The sequence below is a fragment of the Syngnathus leptorhynchus genome, chromosome 19, assembly GCF_054491065.1.
Source record: "Syngnathus leptorhynchus isolate UIUO chromosome 19, UIUO_Slep, whole genome shotgun sequence".
Taxonomy (NCBI): domain Eukaryota; kingdom Metazoa; phylum Chordata; class Actinopteri; order Syngnathiformes; family Syngnathidae; genus Syngnathus; species Syngnathus leptorhynchus.
In genome coordinates, this window is record NC_141213.1 from 6,556,028 (window position 1) to 6,579,313 (window position 23,286).

The 23,286-nt window shown below is 41.6% G+C and overlaps 3 protein-coding genes across 7 annotated transcripts; all 3 read left to right on the plus strand.

The window, feature by feature from the left end:
• Positions 1 to 174: 174 nt before the first annotated feature.
• On the plus strand, positions 175 to 9,633 carry nup58 (nucleoporin 58). 4 transcript variants are annotated; one of them, XM_085938709.1, is made up of 14 exons: positions 175 to 691; positions 938 to 1,092; positions 1,223 to 1,252; positions 1,356 to 1,625; positions 1,693 to 1,861; positions 2,067 to 2,132; positions 2,239 to 2,413; positions 2,493 to 2,572; positions 2,651 to 2,769; positions 2,850 to 2,932; positions 3,178 to 3,379; positions 7,557 to 7,640; positions 8,023 to 8,121; positions 8,510 to 9,633. In XM_085938709.1, the coding sequence occupies exons 1-14, from the start codon at positions 612 to 614 to the stop codon at positions 8,677 to 8,679; spliced, it is 1,782 nt and encodes a 593-aa protein (XP_085794835.1). In that variant the 5' UTR covers positions 175 to 611; the 3' UTR covers positions 8,680 to 9,633. The 4 variants fall into 4 exon arrangements, with proteins under 4 accessions (XP_085794835.1, XP_085794834.1, XP_085794836.1 ...); XM_085938708.1 differs by having other exon boundaries at positions 190 to 691; positions 1,347 to 1,625; XM_085938710.1 differs by lacking the exon at positions 7,557 to 7,640 and having other exon boundaries at positions 191 to 691; positions 1,347 to 1,625.
• A 324-nt stretch (positions 9,634 to 9,957) lies between these two features.
• ropn1l (rhophilin associated tail protein 1-like) lies at positions 9,958 to 14,100 on the plus strand. Of its 2 annotated transcripts, none has more exons than XM_085938713.1 (6): positions 9,958 to 10,088; positions 10,569 to 10,701; positions 11,210 to 11,333; positions 11,445 to 11,606; positions 11,972 to 12,147; positions 12,990 to 14,100. In XM_085938713.1, exons 2-6 carry the CDS (start codon positions 10,571 to 10,573, stop codon positions 13,081 to 13,083), a joined length of 687 nt encoding a protein of 228 aa, XP_085794839.1. In that variant the 5' UTR covers positions 9,958 to 10,088; positions 10,569 to 10,570; the 3' UTR covers positions 13,084 to 14,100. The 2 variants fall into 2 exon arrangements, with proteins under 2 accessions (XP_085794839.1, XP_085794840.1); XM_085938714.1 differs by lacking the exon at positions 9,958 to 10,088 and adding an exon at positions 10,336 to 10,500.
• Positions 14,101 to 14,533: 433 nt separating this feature from the next.
• ankrd33ba (ankyrin repeat domain 33ba) lies at positions 14,534 to 20,101 on the plus strand. Its single transcript, XM_085938712.1, has 6 exons — positions 14,534 to 15,285; positions 18,081 to 18,210; positions 18,293 to 18,433; positions 18,577 to 18,718; positions 18,780 to 18,978; positions 19,058 to 20,101. Exons 1-6 carry the CDS (start codon positions 14,881 to 14,883, stop codon positions 19,595 to 19,597), a joined length of 1,557 nt encoding a protein of 518 aa, XP_085794838.1. The 5' UTR covers positions 14,534 to 14,880; the 3' UTR covers positions 19,598 to 20,101.
• Positions 20,102 to 23,286: the final 3,185 nt, after the last annotated feature.

A 23,286-nucleotide genomic window follows, 5' to 3' on the forward strand; every position in this document is an offset into this window, starting at 1 on the left:
AAAATAAGAGCTAAAATGGAACTGTCAACCGAATTTGAAATAAAATAAACAACCTGATCAAATTATATATTACGATAATAACTATATATTACACTAGAGGTAAAATATGACAGGAATTTGACTTGTATTTTGTCACTACATATGTGTTTTAAATGTGTTTTGAAAATATGCTCTTACGCTTCCTACAGCTGTATTGCAAGCTTGGACCGCACGTCACGTGAGTAAAATAAGGTCATGCTGGGTAATGTAGTTGACTCTATTTTTACCCAAAATGCAATGACATTTTGTTGGTAGCAGGCGGGGAATAGGAAAATCCACGCCATGCGTGGATTTATCCTTCGATCTTTGTCAATTTTTTATCGTTAAACGGGATACTCTTGGCTCAGACACCGTGGAAACCAACCGGACTACTTTGAAGCTGTTTAAAAACGATGGTGTCTGTAAAAGAAAAAAAGTATACGTTAAAATAGAACTGTTGTGGCCCACACGCGGGAATTTCTGCGAAGCTAACTTGCAGGCTATCGGCGATGCTGCGTTGCCTGCTGCTGCTACTCTGCTAATGTAGTTTAAGTCCAGAATTACCCTTGAAGGTCTTTAATGCTCATACCACAATGTCTGGATTTAACTTTGGGACGGGAACACTCGGTTCCACCAACACTGGAGGAGGCTTTTCATTCGGAGCAGCAACCAGGTAATTGAAAAGAATACGACCAAGCTAACAAGCTAGCGCAACATTCGCACGCACTAGTTTGAGCTACCTTAACATGAAATATCAATGGCCTATTTCACGAAATACTTTAACGAGTGGGTCGTCATTGTCGTCTGACTTCAATTTGAACTCATTTTACAATCTGTCCTGCTAACGTAAACCTCTGTCAGTAAGACCTGTGATGATTCGTCAGATAAAATTGTCTCCCTCTCCCATTGTTTTTCTAAGCGCACCTCCGGCCAGTACTGGTGGCTTCTCGTTTGGTAATGCATTGGGTGCCACCCAAGCCACTACCACCACCAGCACCCCATCGCTTGGTCTAGGAGGAAGTCTCTTTGGTCAGAAACCTTCTGCAGGGTTTTCATTTAACACGCCTGGTGCAGGTAAGTCACACCACTGCAATCTTCTTTCTTAGTTGTGTGAGTTAGTTATTGATCTCTATTGCCATCCATTTGCACTTCTGTAATTTCTTCAATTTAAATGCTACCTGATTTATTCATTTTTTTATTTCAGGTGCAGCTCCCACTGCTGGACTAACATTAGGTGAGCATGTGTTTTAAAACATGTCTTATTGTATCCACAAGTTCAAACACTGCTAGTAAAGACAGGATAAGTTCTAATTCTTGCCTGTGTCCAGGGGCTCCAGCTACTACTACAGCCTCAACTGGCTTCAGCCTAGCCTTCAACAAACCCACTGGCTCAGCTGCGCCGTTCTCCCTCACTGCTGCTACCACAAGCGCCACGTCTGTCCCCGCTGGCACAGGTTTATCATTTGGCTCTGTCTTGACATCAACGGCACCACAGCAGCCCGGGGTGACGGGCTTCGGGCTCGGCCTCGGGAGCACGACAAGCACAGCAGCTGTCGGAACAGTTCCTTCGCTGGGTGCCAGTCTCTTTTCCAGCACGCTGGCTACAGGTTAGCAAACGACACATAATATGATTCAGAATGCTCCATCAGCCCGTCTGTTCTCTGTGTATTCCAGGTTTGGGTCAGACCACTCTTGGAGGAGCAGGAGGCTTAACATTAGGTTCTTTATTAGGGACTTCAACAGCAGCCACGGCAGCCCCTGCTTCCTCCAGTATTGGCTTGGGCGGGGTTGACTTTAGTGCCTCCTCTGAGAAGAGTGACGCCTCATCTGGAGCCAATGCCCAGTAAGTTAATTATAAAACCTTAAGACATTTTTTGACATACAGTGGAACGTCCAAAGTCAAATACACTCCAATCCATGGTGTCTGTTGATTTCCAAGAATATATGTCAGTGTCTGAGTCAAATACACTCCAATCCATGGTGTCTGTTGATTTCCAAGAATATATGTCAGTGTCAGAACAAATACTAAATTATCTTTCTCCTCTCAGGGACAGTAAAGCTTTAAAGGATGAGAACCTGCCTCCAGTCATTTGTCAAGATGTTGAGAATTTCCAGTAAGTATGAATTAAAAGTGCCTTGTAACAGTTATTTTCTATATTATTTTGTGACAATCGTTGCCTTCATTCAGTCTAAAACTGTGTTTCCTTATTTCTCCCCCAGGAAGTTTGTCAAAGAACAGAAACAGGTCCAGGAGGACATCAGCAGGATGTCGTCTAAGGCGATATCCAAAGTCCAGGATGACATCAAGACCCTCAGGCAACTTCTCTCTGTCAGTGCCAGTGGGCTGCAGCGCCAGGCTCTTGCAATTGACAAGCTAAAGCTGGAGACTGCACAGGTATTGTAGCTACAGACGTAACCTTTACACATTGACCTAAACCTAGAATGATTTAAAATCTTCTATTCACTCAATTAAGGAACTGAAAAATGCCGACATTGCACTTCATACACAAAAGACGCCTCCTGGACTTCAGCATGAAAACACAGCTCCTTCAGAGTAAGTGGCTTTTCACGACTTCCTTTTAATTCATTTCATCAAGTCAGTCATGGAGAAAAAATGAAACTTTTTGTTTAGTTATTTCCGTTGCTTGGTGGAGCAGTTTGAGGTGCAACTGCAGCAATACAGACAGCAGATCGAAGAGCTGGAGAATCACCTGACCACACAGAGTAGTGGTTTTCACATCACCCCTCAGGGTCAGAACCGTTAATACTCTCTATCGGCTGGTATTTTTTATATTCGCTGAACACTTTCCTTTGTAAAATCCTGTCCCCAGACCTGACCATGGCCATGCAGAAGTTGTATCAGACGTTTGTTGCCCAGGCCGCCCAGCTCCAGTCTGTACATGAGAACGTAAAGGTCAGCGCAAACTGATTCACCCTTAAGTTTTTCATGCATCTCACAATTTTCCTGGGGCAAGCAGGGGGTAACGTCATATATTTGAGAAACACCAAAGTAAACCTGAACTGTACTTAAGCCACTGGTAGCCACATGCAGTTTGGCCATTTCATTCATAAAACTATTTTCCCACATACCACTAGAAAGCGCTGTATTTAAATGTGCATCATATCATATGGCTGTTTTTCTTTGGTCTTGTGTTTTAGATCTTAAAGCACCAGTACCTCACCTACCGCCGGGCCTTTTTAGAGGATTCAACTGACGTCTTTGAGTCCAAGCGGGCGTCCAACAGGAAGTGGCAGAGCACGCCACGCGTTACCACCGGTCCGCCCCCATTCTCAAGTGTGCCAAATGCTGCAGCGGTGGCCATGGCAGCCACACTGACCCAGCAACAGCAGCCAACTACAGGTCTGACTGCCTACAAGTTTTAGAATGTTCTCGCCTAGTTTGAAACGACACCAGTTTTCACGAGTATAAAGTTTTATTGGTGTAAAAAAAATGGAGGAAAAAGTTCTTGCTTGTATTGTTGAAGGAAACCCGTAGAGAAAAGGGAAAAATGTCTCTCCTTAATTGGAAATAGTTTTATGCCTTACCGTCACATCTCTGATGCCTCACTGTATGGGCTGGATTGATTTATCTAACTCGCCTTACGGTACAATAGCAGTTTCAGTGGACTGAGCCAAAATAATTGGAATGTCACACAAATGGCCAAGAATAGTATTGCTCCATTTTGCTTTAATTGAGCCCACCCAATCAGTGTTTTTATTTCCCATGACTAGGTATTTGACTTTTGAACTAACAGTGAGTGACTAAGGATGCAAACTTCAGCGTGGCAGCTGCTTTAGTTTCATTTTCCCTCTTAGTCTATGTTGTTAATGACCACCACAAGACTGATTTTAATAAAGTTCTTGGTTGTTTCTAGTAGGAACATGTAGGATCTATTTTCTAAATAATGCTGCAAAAAAAATACGGTGGTTCTGAAGCATGCCTCTTATGTTGTACAGGGTCCGGCCAGTAATAGGCATCTAAAAAAACAAAACAAAAAAAACCCACAACAACAAAAAACACTTATCTAACTATTATTATGTGGTATAAAACACACGAGGTCTGTCAGCATCACACAGCAGTCATTCCATTTTCCACTAAGTACCTAAAATAATATCAATGTACGTGATATATTCAAAGCAGTAAAACTGGCCAGCATACACGTTTTACTGGTTGTACATACAATGCTGGCAATCATTTTGGTGAAATCTGCACACTAATAATCCAATATTAATCTCATACAGTATTTATGATATCATTGTTCTACCAGCTGAGCACTTCATAGCACAACTTCATAAGTGACTTTTAGCTTGTTTACCGTGACATCAGGGCACACTAGTGGACATTTGTCTGTCTGTCTTGTGAAGAATCGGAAGCAATATTGCACTGTGGAGGCAGCGGCAGTATTTCTTTTTCATTGGTCCAACACTTGAAACAACCTGGTTGTAGTTTTCACATCTTTGTAGCCAAAGCTTACATATTCCAGTGGAAATTATACTGGTCGAACCACAACCAAACTGTTAAGCTCTGCATTGCTCAGATGTGACATATTACCGTCATGCTGCATTCTATAAAAGGGATAGGCGCGACTAAATAAAATGTCTTTCAGTATTTCAATAATTCATGGTCCCTGCTTGCACGCCATGAAACTCCGACTCAGTAGGTGGGCCCTTTCCGGGAATAGGGCTCATTCCAGTCACAATTTCATAGCACAGGCTTTATGTATTTATTTTATTTTGCGGGAATAGAACATTTCACACTTGAAGAAGAATGCCTTTATTCAACAAAATTAAGATATTCCACCAGTGAGAGGCTGCTGCCATGCAAGGCGCTGCCAGGCACCACAAATTAGAGTTCAGTGTCTTGCTCAAGGACACTTTGGCATGGTTACCAGGGGTGAGGATTGAACCCACAAACCTCACGCAGTCAAATGTAGGCAGCCTCCCTGGTCGACAATATTTACGTGAATTAAAAAATATATATTTTTAATGGCAAAGAGCTGATCTTTTTATCTGTATTTGGGTTGTACTGATGACATAGCAGACTCTGATACACATCTAGTGTTTGTGTGGAAGTTGACTTGTAGTAATATAATATTGGAACATGATTGCGGTGTGTAGAGCTGAGAAAGATTTTCGGAGAATTGTGTCGACACACCAATATTTATGGATTTGAGTGTTTCACCTTTTTTTTGGGGGGGGGGGGGGGGGTCCTGAAGAAGTGCCAGGCCTGCTCTCGCTTTGATGAACCGACTCGTGTGTGTGTGTGTGTGTGTGTGTGTGTGTGTGTGTGTGTGTGTGTGTGTGTGTGTGTGTGTGTGTGTGTGTGTGTGTGTGTGTGTGTGTGTGTGTGTGTGTGTGTGTGTGTGTGTGTGTGTGTGTGTGTGTGTGTGTGTGTGTGTGTGTGTGTGTGTGTGTGTGTGTGTGTGTGTGTGTGTGTGTGTGTGTGTGTGTGTGTGTGTGTGTGTGTGTGTGTGTGTGTGTGTGTGTGTGTGTGTGTGTGTGTGTGTGTGTGTGTGTGTGTGTGTGTGTGTGTGTGTGTGTGTGTGTGTGTGTGTGTGTGTGTGTGTGTGTGTGTGTGTGTGTGTGTGTGTGTGTGATGTGACATCATAGTTGTGATGTCAGGTATTTTCATCTCTGAAGTGGTAATCCATACTTTTGCCAGTACGAACTAAAAGCAATATTTTCTGGAATGCAACGCGAGTTGTCATATTAGAGTCAATCACTTTTTTTCAGTATTTATTGACTTCTGTTTACATGATGAGAGATAGCGTCATGGACAAAACAACAATACTTGTTGTTTTCATGTAGATTGTTGAAACTGTGTGATGCTACATGGTGCTGGCTCAAAGATTCTTTACATTTGTGCTACTATGCGTAAAAGTCAAATGTGCCAAATGACTCAGGACTACAAGCGAAATTGTGAAAACACTGTTGTTCAATGGTTAGTCATAATTAGTGCATTGAATTCATTTTAAATAGAAATACTTGATTGCAGGATCATTAGGCATCACAAATAAATATTTTGAAGCTTGGAATTAATGTTATAATTAAGTACAGATAGTTGGCATTTGGAGGCGTTCGGGCACGAAATTGTTTAAGCTGTGTCCTGACCACACCTTTTTTTTATTTTTGTAAATCATACATTGGTATCTTTTTAACATGTCTTCCACCACCGTACTTAGCTTGACATTTACACTGGTTGCATTAGTGTTAACACTGTTTGGTACTTGAATTCAGTCGCCGCTAATAAGAGTACAGTACGTCTGTCTCTTTGGCTTTCAGACTGTTCCTATTCTATGATTTGATTCTTTTTCGAAACTACCTTTCTTCTCAATATGGCTTCTTAGAGGTCTGAGTTAATTGACAAGGACTGTTGAGTTCTTGACACATTTTAAGACAAACGAATGTGCATGAATGACTCCTGATAAGCAACACTGATGGAGAGTGGTTGAAAGTATTGCCGGTTTGAAAACCTACAATTACTTCCACTCAAACTTCTCACTGACTTATGTTTTTTAGAAGTTTACAGTGACTGGCAGCCCTGAAATGCCAAATCCTTGTGTCTTATCTCACGCTTCAATGCTTTGACTTGTATTTAAACACGTATAACCAATGCCTGTTGAAAAAGTATATTTAATAATTTAATATATGATTATGGTGTGCCTTTTAAACTATATTCAATAACAGTGTGTGATGCTTTTTTTTAACAGAAGCTGGTTCATTCACTCTGAAATCTTGACTCTTTGGAAACTTGTCAAATGCAGTTAGTAGCAGTTAGTAACCTACTACTACCGATTGTTCGAAACTTGTTTGTTTCTGTAAATTGACCTGCATATTTAATTGACAATAAAACATTTTTTTTTAAACAAAGAAATGGTTGTCCGTGTTTATTTTCAGCTGAAGCAAATTTATGTGAGAAACAAAGACAAGTTTTGGAGTGAAAGAACTAGCCACATGTTTTCACACAGTCAACAAAAGATTAGATTTTTAAAACATATTTTAACTACAGTGGAACTTCCATAGTTTAGTGTGCTGCAGAAATCAAAGCTTGAGTTGTGTAAAATGATTTTTTTTTTTCCCCATACGATGCCATCACAGTAGGATAAGTAACACCTCAGTATATGAGTACACTCATGTATGCAAGTTAATTTGCTGGGAGCTTAAGAGCCTTGCTAAACACATTCATTTACCGTCTATTACATGCATGCAGGACATTTTGAAAAGGTCATTTTTTATTCGATAGCAATTAGATTTTTCTAGAAAAATATAGGATATTTTAAGTTTCTTCTATTCCCAAAAAATATGGTACTTTCTCAACCGGTGTTACCATTTAGGTTCAACTTTGGAGGTTCCACTGTGTACGTAAACTAGCAAAACTGTACCTTTAATAATCTACTTTTTTAAAATGAGAAAAATAAGATTGACTGATGTTTATCTGTGGCAGATTTGAGTTTTTGTATTGTCAGTCTGTAAGTAGGGGAAGACGCTCTGTCAAAGAAAGCTTTAAAAAGAGTAAAGAATGTCTTCGTGTGCCGCAGGGAACCAGGCACCTTTGGGAGGAGGGTTTGGCAACCCCTTTGCCACAGCAGTGGGCACTAGTTTGGGCTCGACCACTTTGGGAGGTATTGCCTAAGTTGTTTTTATTTTTTTTTATTTTTACTCCTCCAAGTTTGATAGTGACTGTGTGAGGTAGCAGTGAGTGTTGAATCTGAGCTTGGCTTGCCACTTCCGTCTTGGTGTATGGGCATATGTGCGTTCAAACCACCAGAAAGCTGCTCTTCTTGGTATAGCAGCTTTGAACTTCATGCAAAAAAAAAAAAAAAAAAACCACAAACTACTTTACCTGAAATGCAAAGTGTTCTGAACGCACACCGGATAGGTTCTCTTTGCTTTGCCATGCTGTATGCATTCAGTACAGAGCTTTGTAGCTATCTTGTGCAGGCTCAGCAAGTCTAAGCTGCGCTCGGGCGTCCGACTGACTGCCATTGTCTCACTCTCCTACAGGTTTTGGTGCAGGGCCAGGATTTGGTGGGGTGGGGACAGGGGGTTCTTCTTTTGCCTTCGCCACCACCACTAAGCCCACAGGAGGCAGTCTGAGTGCAGGTACATGTGGAATGGAACTCCCCATGCATGATTGGTTGGCATGAAGAACACATGTTGTGTGTCAGTATTTTTTAGGAGGATGTAGTTGGCTTGGTATCCAGCAGTTATTCAGACTGATTTATAGTCATGTCATTTTTCATACTGGTAAATGATCTTAATAGACATTCTAAAATGATAACACGTTGTTAGAATACCTGATCTACTCACATAGCCTATGTTGTTGTTGTTAACCTACCCCACAATGGAGGAAGCTTGTTTATGCTCTCGGGCTGCTTTTCTGGATTCAGCACCGGGTGTCGTGACTCTGCAGGCAGGGTACAATGTGAAATCACAACAACAACAAAATTCTTCCCCCTAATTCTTTCCATTTTCTGTTTGCCTTTTCCAGGTTTTGGTGGTACCAACACCTCAGGCTTTAATTTCAGCAACCCTGGCATCAACCCCTCGGCTGGACTGACCTTTGGCGTGTCCAACCCGCCTGCTGCCGGCTTCGGTACCGGGGCGCCTCTGCTACAACTCAAGAAGCCCCCCGCTGGTAATAAACGGGGGAAAAGATAGAAGACTTAAAGAAGCTTTTGATTTGGCTTTGTAGCTTTTTTTTTTAGGCTATTTTCCCCAAATCATACAAGCACTGGACAAACTTTAGGGATGTTTTCGCACTGGAAATTGCTCTAGGATTTCCTGTTCTATTGTCCACTGCCTCTTTCCATTCCATTCTATATTTTAACTCTGGTCTTCTGTTGGGTGGGTCTGCTCGGTACCATACGTGCCACACATTAAAAATCACCATTTAAAGACAATAACTACATCATTCTAAAGTGTCATTTATGACCTAGGACCAAAATCATTTCAGTCGTGAAATCGACAATGAAATGTTAAACATGAACTTATACCACATCGCTTTTGGGAAGGTCCGACTTTGGCCAAAGTTCCGTCCAGAGAATTGAGCTAGGTTTAATAGACAGCGCCTTATTAGTTGGGCAATTAAGAGTCCAGCTAGGCATACTTTTATTTTTATATCTAGAGATAAAAAATGAAAAGTATCCTGACAGTGAGTGAATCTTGATAACTTTTTTCCTTTGCTTTAGGGTTACCAATTTGTTTGGTAGTTGATTTTCTTTCTTTTAGTCGGACAAATGAAGCTTTTTTTTTTTTTTTTACCTGGATTAAAAAAAGACTAATTTGACTAAAAGAAAAAAAAAAACTATGAAACTTAAATGAAGATAAGATGAACTTATTTGACGGTATTACCAAATGATTTCAGTTACACAAAATGTGCTGTGTATCCCAAAAGAATTAAAATCTTGAGATGCACTGTGCAATTCTGATAAACTTTTGTCCTGTGACTGCTATTGTGCCTGTGTACCATTGAAAATGAACTTCTTTGTCGAGGATTTTTTTGGAGGTCAATGTCAAAATCCATTATTACTGGTTGTTGTAGTTTTATTTTTAAATCACTAATCTGTATGACTATTTTCAAAAAGTCATTTGATAATAAACTTTCGTATACGATGTTTTGCCTGATGTGGCATTATACTTCAACAAAAGTTTGCAAGAACAGAATTAAGTTTATCATTGATTGATCCAAATGGTTAACCTTTCTACACTTAAAAATACAGCAATAAACTTAATGTATTTGTATAAACAAAAGCAAAAAACTAACTCCAATATAATAGCCTTTTTTTTTAATATAAATATATATTTTTTCCTCTTGTACTGTTTAAATGAATGCATTTTACACCAGGAGCGGGAGATTTGTATTTGCAAGATGTAGTACTTGCCATACCGGCAGGGGGCGGCATTGTGTCGAACTGAAGCCAAACAGCGCCTCCTTTGAGAAAGCGGACGGCGTGGCCCGTCGCTTGGCAACCATGCTGCTGCAAATGAAGACTAGCCAAAACGCGTTCAACGATTCAAGCATTTACAAACGTTTGGTAGTAAACATTTCCAGCTCAACAATTGTCCAGGTAAGAAATATCATCTCCTGTATTTAGAAACAAAAATTAATAGTCCTTGTCTGAGTGCTTAATCCCGAAGTACCTACCATTATTCTTCAAAGTGCTCCGTCTTTTTATTTCCAGAGCCAAAGTCGTGGTCTTTAAAATGCTACTTATAGGCACCTTACTTCACTCAACGAATTCCTTTTAAAAGTCGTCGACGGCTTAATTTTGTTAAGCCGACTGCTTCTTATCAATCATCAGGGTTACTCCAAATAAATCGACGTTTCCATGACATCACCGACGAAGCATTGCTAATCAAGGTGCACGTAATATTGATGAAAAGTATTGCGTTACGTAACCTGCATGCCTGCATGTAGACTTACCTGATACCACTGCTACTAATTTCAATTGTAACCAGTGGAGCTGCACGACGTTTTAAGTAAGTTGGGAATGCACCCAATTAATTGCTCGTCGCTCATTTTGACTTGACTCCGTTTGTGTTTGCAGCCATGCCTCCTCCAGAGACCATGTTCTGTTCCCAGCAAATCAAAATCCCGACGGGATTGCCTGAAGTTCTCAAGAACTTCACAAAAGCAGCCATCCGAACTCAGCCCAAAGACCTTCTTGTGTGGTCTGCAGCGTGAGTTCATTTTTGCAGAACTCTGTGTGTGCCTGTATGCCTGTCACTGTGCTGTACAAAAAAAAAAAAAAAAAACTCAACCTTTGACCTGTGTGTCTATTATATTTGCATTGATTGGCTTTAATTGGATCCCGCGAGCTTATTTGTCATTGCACGTCTGACTTCCCCTTCATAAATGTAAGCCCTACAAGGAATAATTGATTGAATATGTGTACCCCCTCTGGTCTATGACTGGCCAGTGAAGCTTCACGGGAATTAAAAAGAGTCACATAGTTAATGTAATGTGTGTTCATAAATAAGTAACAATCTACCGTACTGTGTGGGACAGAGCCTATTGCCGCCCAAGCTCCAACTCTCTGGAACTCCCCTGCCAATTGTAGCTATCCCATCTTCTTAATGACACGAAGACAGCCCCACTTAGCTCAACAAGCAACCCTGGGTACAATATTTCAAATGTATATGAGCTCAATTGGAATACTTGTACTAATCACATGCTGATTTTTGACAGCTACTTTGAAGCATTGGCTAAAGGAGAGACGCTGCCAGTCAAGGAGAGGCTGGAGCTTAATTTTGACAGCCAAGCCAAAGATGCTAGTCTGACTCCAGGTCTGCTAAAGACGCTTCACAAACAGGTATTTTCACTCATAAAGGTCTTCACATTTTTAAGATAGCAAAAAACATCACATTTTCTTAGGGTGTCGTTATTTTATCAGCATTATTCTGACTTTTTTTTTTATGTATAGCTATCCACTGCAGAAACATGCAACAGAGCGATGTTGCAGGACAAATGGCAAGCTTTATGTCTGCCCATGGAGCAGCTGGAGAACATGTTGATACTGGGCAACTTTGGCATGGACGTCAGCTGCATGGAGTTTTTTGCGCTAGGTTGCACTGCTCTGGGAGATGTAAGATTTTTGCATGATTACTTTGTTTGAGATGTAAAACGGATATTTCGTTCGGCCCTGAGTGATATAAATCAACGTATTACTACTACTGCAAGGGGGCAGAGGGAGGGAGCTCGCACAGTAGCTCATTTAGAGTCATGGAAGGCATTCACGGGCAATGGCCTCCAATGACATCCACACTGAGTGACAGTAAATTTCAAGCATGGCAAACTCTTGCGGATGATGTGCTCAATGCTCGTTGAGCTGGAAAAAAGAATGAAGTTAATGCTGTTCATCACTTTGACCACACGAGGGCACTCACGCTCTGTATACTGCTGCTTTAGTGTGGATTCCAACGTGCCGTGTGTGTATGTGTCTTTTCCAAGTCTCTCAAGACCTCCCTCAAGGTCGCCTGTGAGATCCTGACTGAGGATGAGGAGGGGGGAGCCGCAAGGATCCCCTTTGAGATATTTTCATTGGTCTGCACTTACCTAGCAAACCTGGACCCAGATATGCCGCAGAGCCACATCAATGGCTTCCTCGCTAGTCTGGAGCCACAAGTGTAAGTTCATTCTGATGTTTTTGCATGGTGTGTTCTTTTCTTTTTTTTTGTAAGATTTGGTCAGCTTGTATACTGTGACAAGTGAGAACTCTGCAAAAGACATACTGTCACTTTGGAGTTGAGCCAAGTCCTGAGGTCTCAGACGACCTATTGAGATAGACTTTTTCTTTCCTGAGAGCAAGATGCAGAACGGAATTGTTTTGGGAGTTTCTACATCGGCAGGAAAGGAAGCTAAAAAAAAAAAAAAAAAAAGACTCAACAAAATGACACTCACTATTAATGAATTGGCCTGGCAGAGCTCCTTCGAGCACATAACCTCAAATTACTCCCAATTACGGCTTGATATCCTTGCAGGGCTTCATTCACCATTATTTGGCTTTAAGTCAGGTTTGAGTTTTTTAATGAGTAGCAAGAGACATACAGAGCGGATCTATATAAAGTGTCAAATGCAGTCTCCGGAGTTCATCGTTATACGTACTGATGACCTTGAAGCTAATACTGCACAGCTAATACAGCTTATAATGTGTGTGTCATGTCATGTTTCATAACCCTTGAAGCATGACATCATGGCAAAGCACCTCAGCAAGCTCTTCTTGACCATTCCTTAAAAATAAAAAAACCCTGCACATCTCCAGCAACATGGCAAATGTGGCAATGTAGTGCAAAATAGAATACGAGCGAGCGAGACAAAAGGCCTCCTTATGAAGCCCTGGCTGTTGCGCAATATGTTACAGAACAGCATGATGGAGGCTTTATGTACTGAAGAGAAGATTTAGCAGTCACTTTATTGGCTACAACAGCATTGTTGGACATTTACTCATTGTGACACGGCAATGTTGCAGAAAAGCGCAGTACGGCATGATCAAACCTCTTGACTTCATCCATCGGGAGGATATGCAGCCGCCCAGTGACTCATCGGACAAAACAGTGTCATGACTTCGGAGTGTGGAATCTTGAAATGCCTGCCAGTATATGCTCAATATTTTTCATTTAAAAAAAAAAAAAAAAAAAGAATTGTGGAACTGTATGAAATCTTATAGAGAGGGAACCACTACTGTGATTAGTAATCAGTCGAGCACAACCCCTCCCACCCAGTTGTAACCCTCTAATCTTATTGAAGTACTGATGATGTCATCATCCAGGCATATTTGGAAGATGCTTAATTCATTACTGAGACAACACTAACAATGCATTTTGTTCAACAGTTAATCACTCATTTCCAAAACTCTCTATTGAGTTGTTGACACGGGTGTTATCGTTTGATTTGTGTGTTTGCACAAATGCAATAATGTCTCTATTATTCATCAGAATAAAAGAAGCGATTTGTATTGACTGTTTGAGAATTGCCAAAGATCACTATAAAAAAATAAAAACATCATTAAAGGGTCATTGCGAAGTAAGACTTGTTTATTCTTTCACCGATCACCGCTGACATTGCTACTCGCCCATCCCTGTTTTAGATGTACAAAATGTCAACATGTGTTTAAAACACTGACCTGCGCTCCTAAATCTTACATGCCTTTGAGATTCTTGTCCCAAAAGGCCTCCATAATTAAACTACAACTTCCCATTTACGGTTTGTTCGTCAATGGTCCGTCCGGAAAGTACAGTTGTGTTTGTCCACAAAAAAGAGCCACGCGAGACAGCCATTGAATTTTACAGCCCTTTGTGGCCGTCTGAATCATCTACCAAATGACTTTGGTTTGCTTTGATTTGACATGAGAAAAAAAAAAAAAGTTGCATGTGAAATTGATGGTGTGGCTATAGTTGTGTTAATTGCTACTTCTCTCCGCCCAACATTGCAGTGTGTGTATATAAACATGTTTTTTTCCATGTACTTCTTTACGCTTTCAATAAATAAACCAGGCAATGTTTTACGTCACATTCACGTAAAGTGGCAATATTTTGATGTCGTTTGTGGTCTTTTGCTTTTAAAAGAAATCCTGCGTGTAAATATGAGCATGGTGACTGTCACCCACACAACACCATGCCTGATGCTACCATAGCGATGATGGGCCAGCCACATGAGATCAATCCCAGCTCTCAACGGGGGGTAGAATATTAATAGGCTCACACTGGGACTGTTATGCATTTGCTTCTTTTTTTTTTTTTCTCCAATACAGGTGACGGTCACAAGCAAATGACATTCAGGAACCTGGCAAAATCGCATTTGAAGGAAATGCTTCATTGTCATATTGATGGTTTTAGGAGAAGAATGAAATACCAACCAGTCCAGCCCTGGCTGCACCTGATCAAATAAAAACGCACAAATCGGGGTTTGGGCGTTTAACAGTCGTACACTGAGGAGAAACGTCGTGCATGGATTTTAATAGAGATAAATTGAGGGGCGGTGCTGTGCAAGGGAGAGGGGAGGAGAGGGGGGCTGTCCCGGGGCCAACTAATCGGATTAGAAAACTGCATGTCTCTCTCCCCGCCCTACATGTCAAGTTTGGGTGCAGGTTTTTTTTTTCAATTGTGTTCTCCACCTTCTCACACGCCAATTTTGGAAGCAAGACCCAAATTAATGTTGCGTGCACGGAACTCCGAAGACTTGACGATGGGCACGCGACCAACTCATCCGAAGCCCGTGTGACAGACAGCGCGACACCGAATGAGTGAACGCATGAAGAATATTTTGGAGCGACGACGTTTGATTGGAGAGCAACCCGGAGGAGACGGCCAGTCTATGCCCGCGCCAGGCTCGTCTGGCAGCGGTCGCTCCGGCCGGGTCAGATGGTGCTGATCACGGACGACAGGGATGGAGGAGTCGCAGCGTCGCTCCGGGTCAAGCAGCTCCAGCAGCTGAAAATCGTTCAAGTCCACCCGACCATAGGTGAGGAGGAAGACCATCTTGGCTCCTGTGAGGAGGATGAAGAGAGCGAGGAGGAGGAGGAGGAGGAGGACGACGATTTCGAAGAAGTTGACTTTGAGGACTTGTGCGACACCAGGAGCATCACGTCCGATGACTCCTTCTACCCTCCCGATGATGTGGAGTCTGAACGTTCGCTGTCCCCGGCGAGTCCTGAACCCGTGTCGTTCTTCCGGGCGTGCTGCACTAACAACCCGGCTATGCTCCGGATCATGATACGGCATGGGCTTGCGGAGGACGAGGTCAAGCAGACGGACCGGAACAATCGGGTGGGTATGCACGTCACCAATAAAAACAAACATGATCCAGTATTTACACTTGACTTGAACTCAAGTAAATGCAAGGCCAGGGCTTTTCACCTGGACTTTAGAGACCAATAATGAGACCATTTTTCAATTGTAAAATTGGACAGACACAAATAAATAATACAATGATCACAAATGATGATAATTATTATTATGAATGCAGCAATATAACAATCACACTAATAATGTAATAAATTGTGAATGTAAAATGTAAAGTATTTTTTAAACTACCGTCATTATTTCTCTTTATTATTATTATTTTTTTTAAAGGGTACATAATTACAGGGGCAATAACAACTGACATGACCTGACAAATAGATGACATGGATATAAAACTAGTGCCATTTTTACTTTTATTTGCATGCTGTATCTTGCTGATACACTCCGATCTAAGTTCACTAGGGTGCATCAGATTCTGGAGAGAAATAATTAAGCCTAGGCTTTGTACAGAGGCTTACTGAACTATTTTAAGGCCTGGCTGGAAGGATACAGCCTGACCCCCATGTCATACTTTACTGTACTTGTACACTTTTCCCGAATCAAAATGACAGCGGAAAAGCCAAAGTTAAAGACGATCACTTCTAATTTGACCCCCAAATAAAAAATGTAAAGTGAATCATTTTATCAAATGGTCGCTATCATAAATTCACAGGAAACTAAAAGTGAAACACTGTTTTACATCATATTTTACTGGCATATATGGGGAGGGACATAGTGTCCTTTTAACCCCTTCTGGGAAAGACTGTGTCCCTGATTCAACATACTCACGCACACACAGAATCCATTAAGTTTAAATGAGGCCACTGTTCTCGTTAGCCCCCTGCTCACCTCCTGTCGACCACATTTTCCAAACAGGGGGGAGCACAGGAGATGCAGATACAGAATGTTGTTAGATTGGATGTGTTGAATCTTATTTGCAGGACAACAGTACAAGCAGTATTATTGTAAGTCACCCAGCTAATGTAACTGATTGGAAAAATCAAAGTCATGCACGTGATTTGATATAGCACCAGACAGGAGTGTTAACGCGTTCATTATTGACTGACACTGGCCTCCGGTCTGATGGCTGTACTGTTACATTATTCATACAACCAGCGACAAAATGAATATATTAAAGGGTCAAAAAATCAACAATAACATTTTTTCAGTTTTTAACATTTAAAATCGAATGTGCATGTTGGTTCCAATTCTAACGTAAAGGGGAAGTCCATTACTGCACTCAGCACTTTTCCAGATTCATCAGTGTAACAGCTAGTCCAGCTGTCATTTCCAAGACAGCCACACCCATGAAATGGCAACAAGCCTCCTTTAAAAACATGACACAAAGTGAGAAGAAAGAAAATAGAGCTTTACTTTAGGTGCATCTGCATATTAATATTTATCATCTGTCATGAAATATTGATAGTTTTGACGGATGTTCATAATAAAGTCAAATGCGAGGAAAACCGCAATTTCCGTCAAATCAAGCGCTGATCACTTCAAACTGCTCTAGCCTGTTTTCCTTTTTATTTGGCCTACGTGAGAAAAATAGGTTTGAGTAAGATACTAGTTTGCCGAGTAAATAACACAGGCGCATTTATGAGACAGGTCTCTACATGTGTACAAGCAAACAAATCTACGTGGACCAGAGCCATGTAGTTAAAGTGAACTTTTTCCAGACAATCCACCAATTATTCCCAACAAACATTCCCCCTTTGTCTCCTTGAGGCTCCCGGCCGGTCGGGCGGGCCTGACGACGCACGCTAATGCGATTACATGCACTCAGATGACAGCCTGGCTTGTTTTAGTAGTTGTGTTTATTTTACATTATGTCCATTACGCATGGGCTATAAATTCTGGATTAAGTAGCCTGCACTAAGGGAAATACCAAAAACTCTGTGGTGATTTTATTTCAAACAGCTGCAAATATATATATATATATGTGTGTATATATATATATATATATATATATATATATATATATATATATATATATATATATATATATATATATATATATATATATATATATATATATATATATATATAAATAGATTTATTGATTGATTTCTTGAGGATGATATAGATTGTTGCTCTAAGACAAGGTTGATTTTAATGCTTTCCCTGGAGCTGTTTACATCAATGCGCGTCTTGCTTGGCTATATGCAAATGAGTAAACATGCAGCCAAACTAGAATTGAAGTGTAAATATAGTGCTTCTATTTAAATTTGTTCCAGTCAGAGGAAGGATTTTGCTTCACAGTCACTCAGCATGACTTTTTGAGAGAGAAGGAAAATGAGAAGGAGGAAATATAATGAAACAATGTAAATAAAATGAATGAATTATAGTCCTTCTATTGTGGTTAAATTGAAACCCTTCAAAACAGCTAATAGTGTGACCTTAAGTGACTTTCTACTCCCCTATCGTGGACCTCGTTTGTATTGGCTTATGACGGCCAGGAAAATGTTTACTTTTACTTTCAGTTGAATTTTCCAGGGTCATCACCGTGGTAAACATAAGCTCCCACTCCCACACAGAGCGACATTCACACATAGGCACACAAACTCCTTCTCTGGCACGCAACATCAGACGGGCGACTCTTGCTTATTTTTCCGCTGAATTCAACATGTCTCGCTTTGCACTAAAAACATGTCGTAAAGGTCCGCGGCTGCTCGTGCTACTATGCTTGACTTTTGCATCTTTCGGCCCTCAATATGGCTGGGCAAAGGTTTGTGTGTTTCTCTCTCTCTCTCAAAAAAAATCACTTTTTGTCTTCTCAGACAGGGCTGCTGGTTGCTTGTTACCAAGGTTATGTTGACGTTGTCATAGCGCTGTCCCAGTGCCCGTATTTGGACGCTAACTGGCAAGACAGCGAGGGCAACACGGCCCTCATCACTGCAGCGCAGGCAGGTAAGTCACACAAACACAAAACCATGCAAAACCATTTCTAAAACTATCATGATGGGCTATTGTTCCCCGTGTCTGTCTTTAGGTCACATTACAATCACCAACTACCTACTCAACTACTACTCAGGCTTGGACATCGAGAGGAGGAACTGTCACGGCTTTACCGCTCTCATGAAAGCCGCCATGCAGGGCCGCGTCGAATGCGTGCGCTCGCTCATGATGGCAGGTGAGTCGGATTTGTTTGGAATGCCACGGAATTGTCTTTGGAGAGCCCAAGAACTCCAAAAATTCTCGTCAATGAGGAAGTTAGTAGTATAGTATGCGACTCATTTCCTGAAAGCGCAATGCTCCTTGCCTTGTTCCTGTCAGGGGCCACCCTAAATGCACGGGACTGTGGCCGCCAAATGACCGCCAGGGAGTGGGCCGTGTTCACTGGCCGCTACGAAACCGCCTGGGTGATGGGCCGACTGATGGAACGATCCACTCCGGGTCAAATTTGTGATGCATACAGGTAAGAATCAAAGTTCCCCCTCATGATGTTGGAAGGCATTATAGCCAAGTAACTTTCTCAGTCTAGAATGGCCACCCTTGGCATCAATGGTGGCCAAAGCCCGGGAGCCCCGAGGCTGTATAAAGCGTTTGACCGACACGGTGCGGGACATCTTCAACATCGCTAACGTCACCAATCCTGAGGACACCGGTGTCATCGACCACCTGGTGTCTGTGACCACGGCCATCAGGAGTCCATTTATCGCCGTGACTTGTCATACGGTGAGAGGCTGGAAAATCACTCCCTCTTTTTTTTAAATTAGGACCTTTTAATCTAAGTTTGTGCCCACTTGTCATCTAGGTGTGTCCCGACAGTCCCCCAAGTGTAGGCAAACGGCGCTACGCGGTTCCCGAGATCCTCCGCCATCAACGAGCCAAAGAGCTCAGCGCCATCAATCCTCACAGGGTGGACAGCCACCTCAAGCTGTTCCAGAACTCACGGGTCACATTGGTACCCAAGCCGCCGTCGGACCGTCGGGCCAGCCTTCAGACGCAGGGCACGGCGCCACGAGTTCGGAGCTCCAGCCTGGGAATGTTGCCGTATAACGGAACGGAGCTACGAAGGACCAGCCTGCTTCCTCTGCACATGTTGCTTAGGAGGAGCAGTGTTAGGCCGGGATTCACCATACCCAAGGTGAGAGTGTCCAAGGCCCCCGCGCCCACTTATGAACCTGAAAAGATTGGCAGGAAGAGCAGCACCAAAGAAGGAAGACACCTGCTGCAGATCCCCAAGTGGCGATATAAGGAGCTCAAGGAGGAGAGGAAGAAAGCCGAGGAGGCTGAGAGAAGGAGGCTGGAGGCATTAAACAAAAGACAACTCGCTGTTGGGGTGAGGAAGTAGGTTTTTACTTTTTTGTTTGTTTGTTTTTTTCTGCACTCTAAACCAAAAACGGATAATGGCTTGGACGTTATTTGACTCAGGGTGACTTGACTTACCAGCAGTATTCCATGAACACGACAATGATTTGATTTGTATCATGAAATGAACTTTATAAGATTTTAGAAGCGCTCATGTTATTTGCAATGATGTCACAAAAGGATCGATAGATAGATATATTATACTTGAAAGTGCTTGGAGCTTTAACTTATTTGTCATATTTATTGCTTTTAAAAGCAGCCCTAATGGCCAAGCCTGTATTTTGTTACATTTTTTTCACACCAGCATTTTTGTAGTTTTTCCATAGTAGTGGGGCTATAAACATAAAAAGTCTCTTGAAGCACAACAAAAACAGCTTCAGTACCTTTGTAAAAAAAAATATACCAAATAAATGTAATATTTGTACTAGACTATTTTCTGGAAAACCCCAAAACACGAGTAGCAAATCTGACTGCAACATATTTCACAATGACGTATTGAAAATACTGTATTTTGTAATACGAAATAAATGAATTTTATTTACTATCATTTCAAAGCTGTTGTGGTTCATAACACATCAGATTGTGTTGTAGGATTTACAAATCATCAGTAGTAGCTGTTATTGGTGCCATTTCAGGTGAGTTCAAGAGCTTTTTCTTTCTTTTTCCCCACATCTTGTGACCTACAAATCCTAATGGGAGAGTGCTGGATGCTCGAAAAGAAAATGTGTAGATTCATTTAGCTCATCTTCTTTTCATGCTTAGTGGAGAGCCTTAGGGATTTCATCCTCTAACTCACAACTGGAAACAACTGTGACAGCAATAAAATAAATGGAAGCAATAATTCCAGTGCTAAAAATATCATGTTTTGGCCTACGGTCATCGTTGGAATAGTGACAAAGCCTAAGAAAGCACAACAGAAGCAATGCGTTCAAATATTTAGAAGCATAAGTGATGATTTTAATTTACTGCATCGATAATGTATACAGCATAGAACACAGTCACATAAATAACACTGTCTATTTTCCATTATTATTTTCATATTTGTTATTTTATGATAATTTTATGATTCATTCATCCATCTCACAGGACAGAACATGTACCAACAGATTATGCAACAGTGCTAGGAGAATAATTCAATTCAACTCCATTTGATCTACTTAGTGCAACTTCCCAAAAGAGCTCCTCACACTTTGCATGAGCAAGATCTTCGCAAGCAATGTAGTCATTCATAGGCCTATGTGATTACACTATTCCAGTATTGAAGTATATTAACACTGAATAAATGACATAATATTTAGGTCATGGGTGTTGCTGAACCAGCTGTTGGCCTCCAGTGGAACCTGAGATTATGACATACTACAGGCATGCTCCTCCTCCTCCTCCTCCTCTTCTCTATATGACCCGGATCCGTCATTTATTCAGAGGGCTACATTAAAAAAAAAGATGATACTGATTAAATTGTTCTTTAACTCCTGTTAGTTCTTTTTGAATGACCAGGAGGCGTTGAGAATTTTTGGCCACACTGAGACATGGCTTGGAGAGAGCAAATCTCAGAGATTGGACCTGACTCCACCCACCACATTGAAGCCATCCACTTGTTTCTATGCCAAAAAGAGAAACCAAGCAAAGGTGCGCGATTAAACTCCAAAAATTGAAACAGACTTAGGAAAGTTTTTGATGATTGAACTTTATTATTGTGGGTGCTGTACAACATGTTTCCCGCAGAGGGCACCAATGCTCTATAGTTGAAGATTCTATTACTATGCTTTGAGTTATTTGACGGTTTCCAGGTGAATTAGGTAGTGGGTAACAGCAGATGGGCCATGGGTTTCAGAAGTTGCAATAAGTGGGGTGGGAGCAGTACGACACGTTTCCCGCAGAGGGCGCCAATGCTCTATAGTTGAGTATTCTATTACTGTTTCGGTCCTTTCATAGTGTGTTATATTCAATGTTAAATAAAGTGTTAAAAATAGGAGTGTAAAGAACATTTAGCATATAAATGGAGTCTTCTTTTTGATGACCTTGGTTGAGGTGCTCATTGCATGTCTGGTGTGGAGCTGATTGCTCATTAGGTGTGTTGGCACATTTGAGATATGATTATTATTATTTTAATAAACATTTGTGTTATAACTTGTCTGGTGTTTTATTCCTTGTTCGTTGTTATATGAGTTGGTGTCAGCCAAAATAACAAATATCAGCATAACAGGTTTTTTTACAATCTTTTATTCAAACACAAACACATTTGGTCTATTAACACCATCAACTACAATCCAACAAATACAAAATTAAAACACCGATGTCGGCATAACGTGTCGGCTGACATAGCAGCAACGCTGAAAATGGTGGTATACCTAATAGAGTGTCCGAGTGACGTCACAGATCAACCAGGTAATCAAACAGTGGGGTGAGGGCGGGTGTGGCACTTGACCATGATTTTTCCCTAATGAAGTGGCCTGTGATTAGGTACATCTGAAAATGACGGTGTACCTAATGAAGTGTCCGAGTGACGTCACTGATCAACCAGCCAATCAGAAAGTGTGGGTGAGGGCGGGTGTGGCACTTTTCACTTTCACTTAAACTTTTTCCCTAATGAGGTGATTAGGTACACCTGTGTCCGTGTGACGTCACAGATCAACTAGCCAATCAGAAAGTGGGGGTGAGGCGGGTGTGGCACTTTTCACTTTTATTTAAGTTTGACTATAATTTTTCCCTAATGAAGTGGCCTGTGATTAGGTACACCTGAAAATGGCGGCGTACCTAATAGAGTGTCCGAGTGACGTCACAGATCAACCAGCCAATCAGAAAGTGGGGGTGAGGGCGGGTGTGGCACTTTTCACTTTCACTTAAACCTTTTCCCTAATGAAGTGATTAGGTACACCTGTGTCCGTGTGACGTCACAGATCAACCAGCCAATCAGAAAGTGGGGGTGAGGGCGGGTGTGGCACTTTTCATTTTTATTTAAGCTTTGACCATGATCTTTCCCTAATGAAGTGGCCTGTGATTAGGTACACCTGAAAATGGCGGTGTACCTAATAGAGTGTCCGAGTGACGTCACTGATCAACCAGCCAATCAGAAAGTGGGGGTGAGGGCGGGTGTGGCACTTTTCACTTTCACTTAACTTTCCCTAATGAAAAACTTTCCCACTGTACATCGGAGTAATCACTGGACCCATGACATTTGCATAGCCACGCCCCTTTTCCACAAACGTTATGCAGAAGTGAGAGAAAATTGATATCGCCCAGCCCGTGGATAAGGATGGGTCTCGAACCATAGTTCCATCGTATCAGAGGCCATGACGTGACCTCTTGAATAAATCCTGCATCATATTAATTTGTATTGATATGAGTATCCAAACATCCTTGCCAAAATTGCTTTGAAAATATTCATGCTTGGTGGTTGATGCAGGTTTTCAAAGGCAGTCTTCAGTCTTGAGTTGAGCTTTGTCCTTCTGTCACTGTCATGGCATGGACATGGACAAGTCAAAACATGGAACCTTGGCAAGAACGCTTGGTTCATTTTGAATTGAGCTTTCTCGTTTACCGTAGGCAGGCCAGTTCTTCAGGTGCCTCTCTGTCGCCGTCTTCTGGTCAGTAAGTGAAATGCCGTCGTTGACAATTTCAGGGAACACCCAACATATAAACGGGCGGAATAATAATATTGTATATTTATTT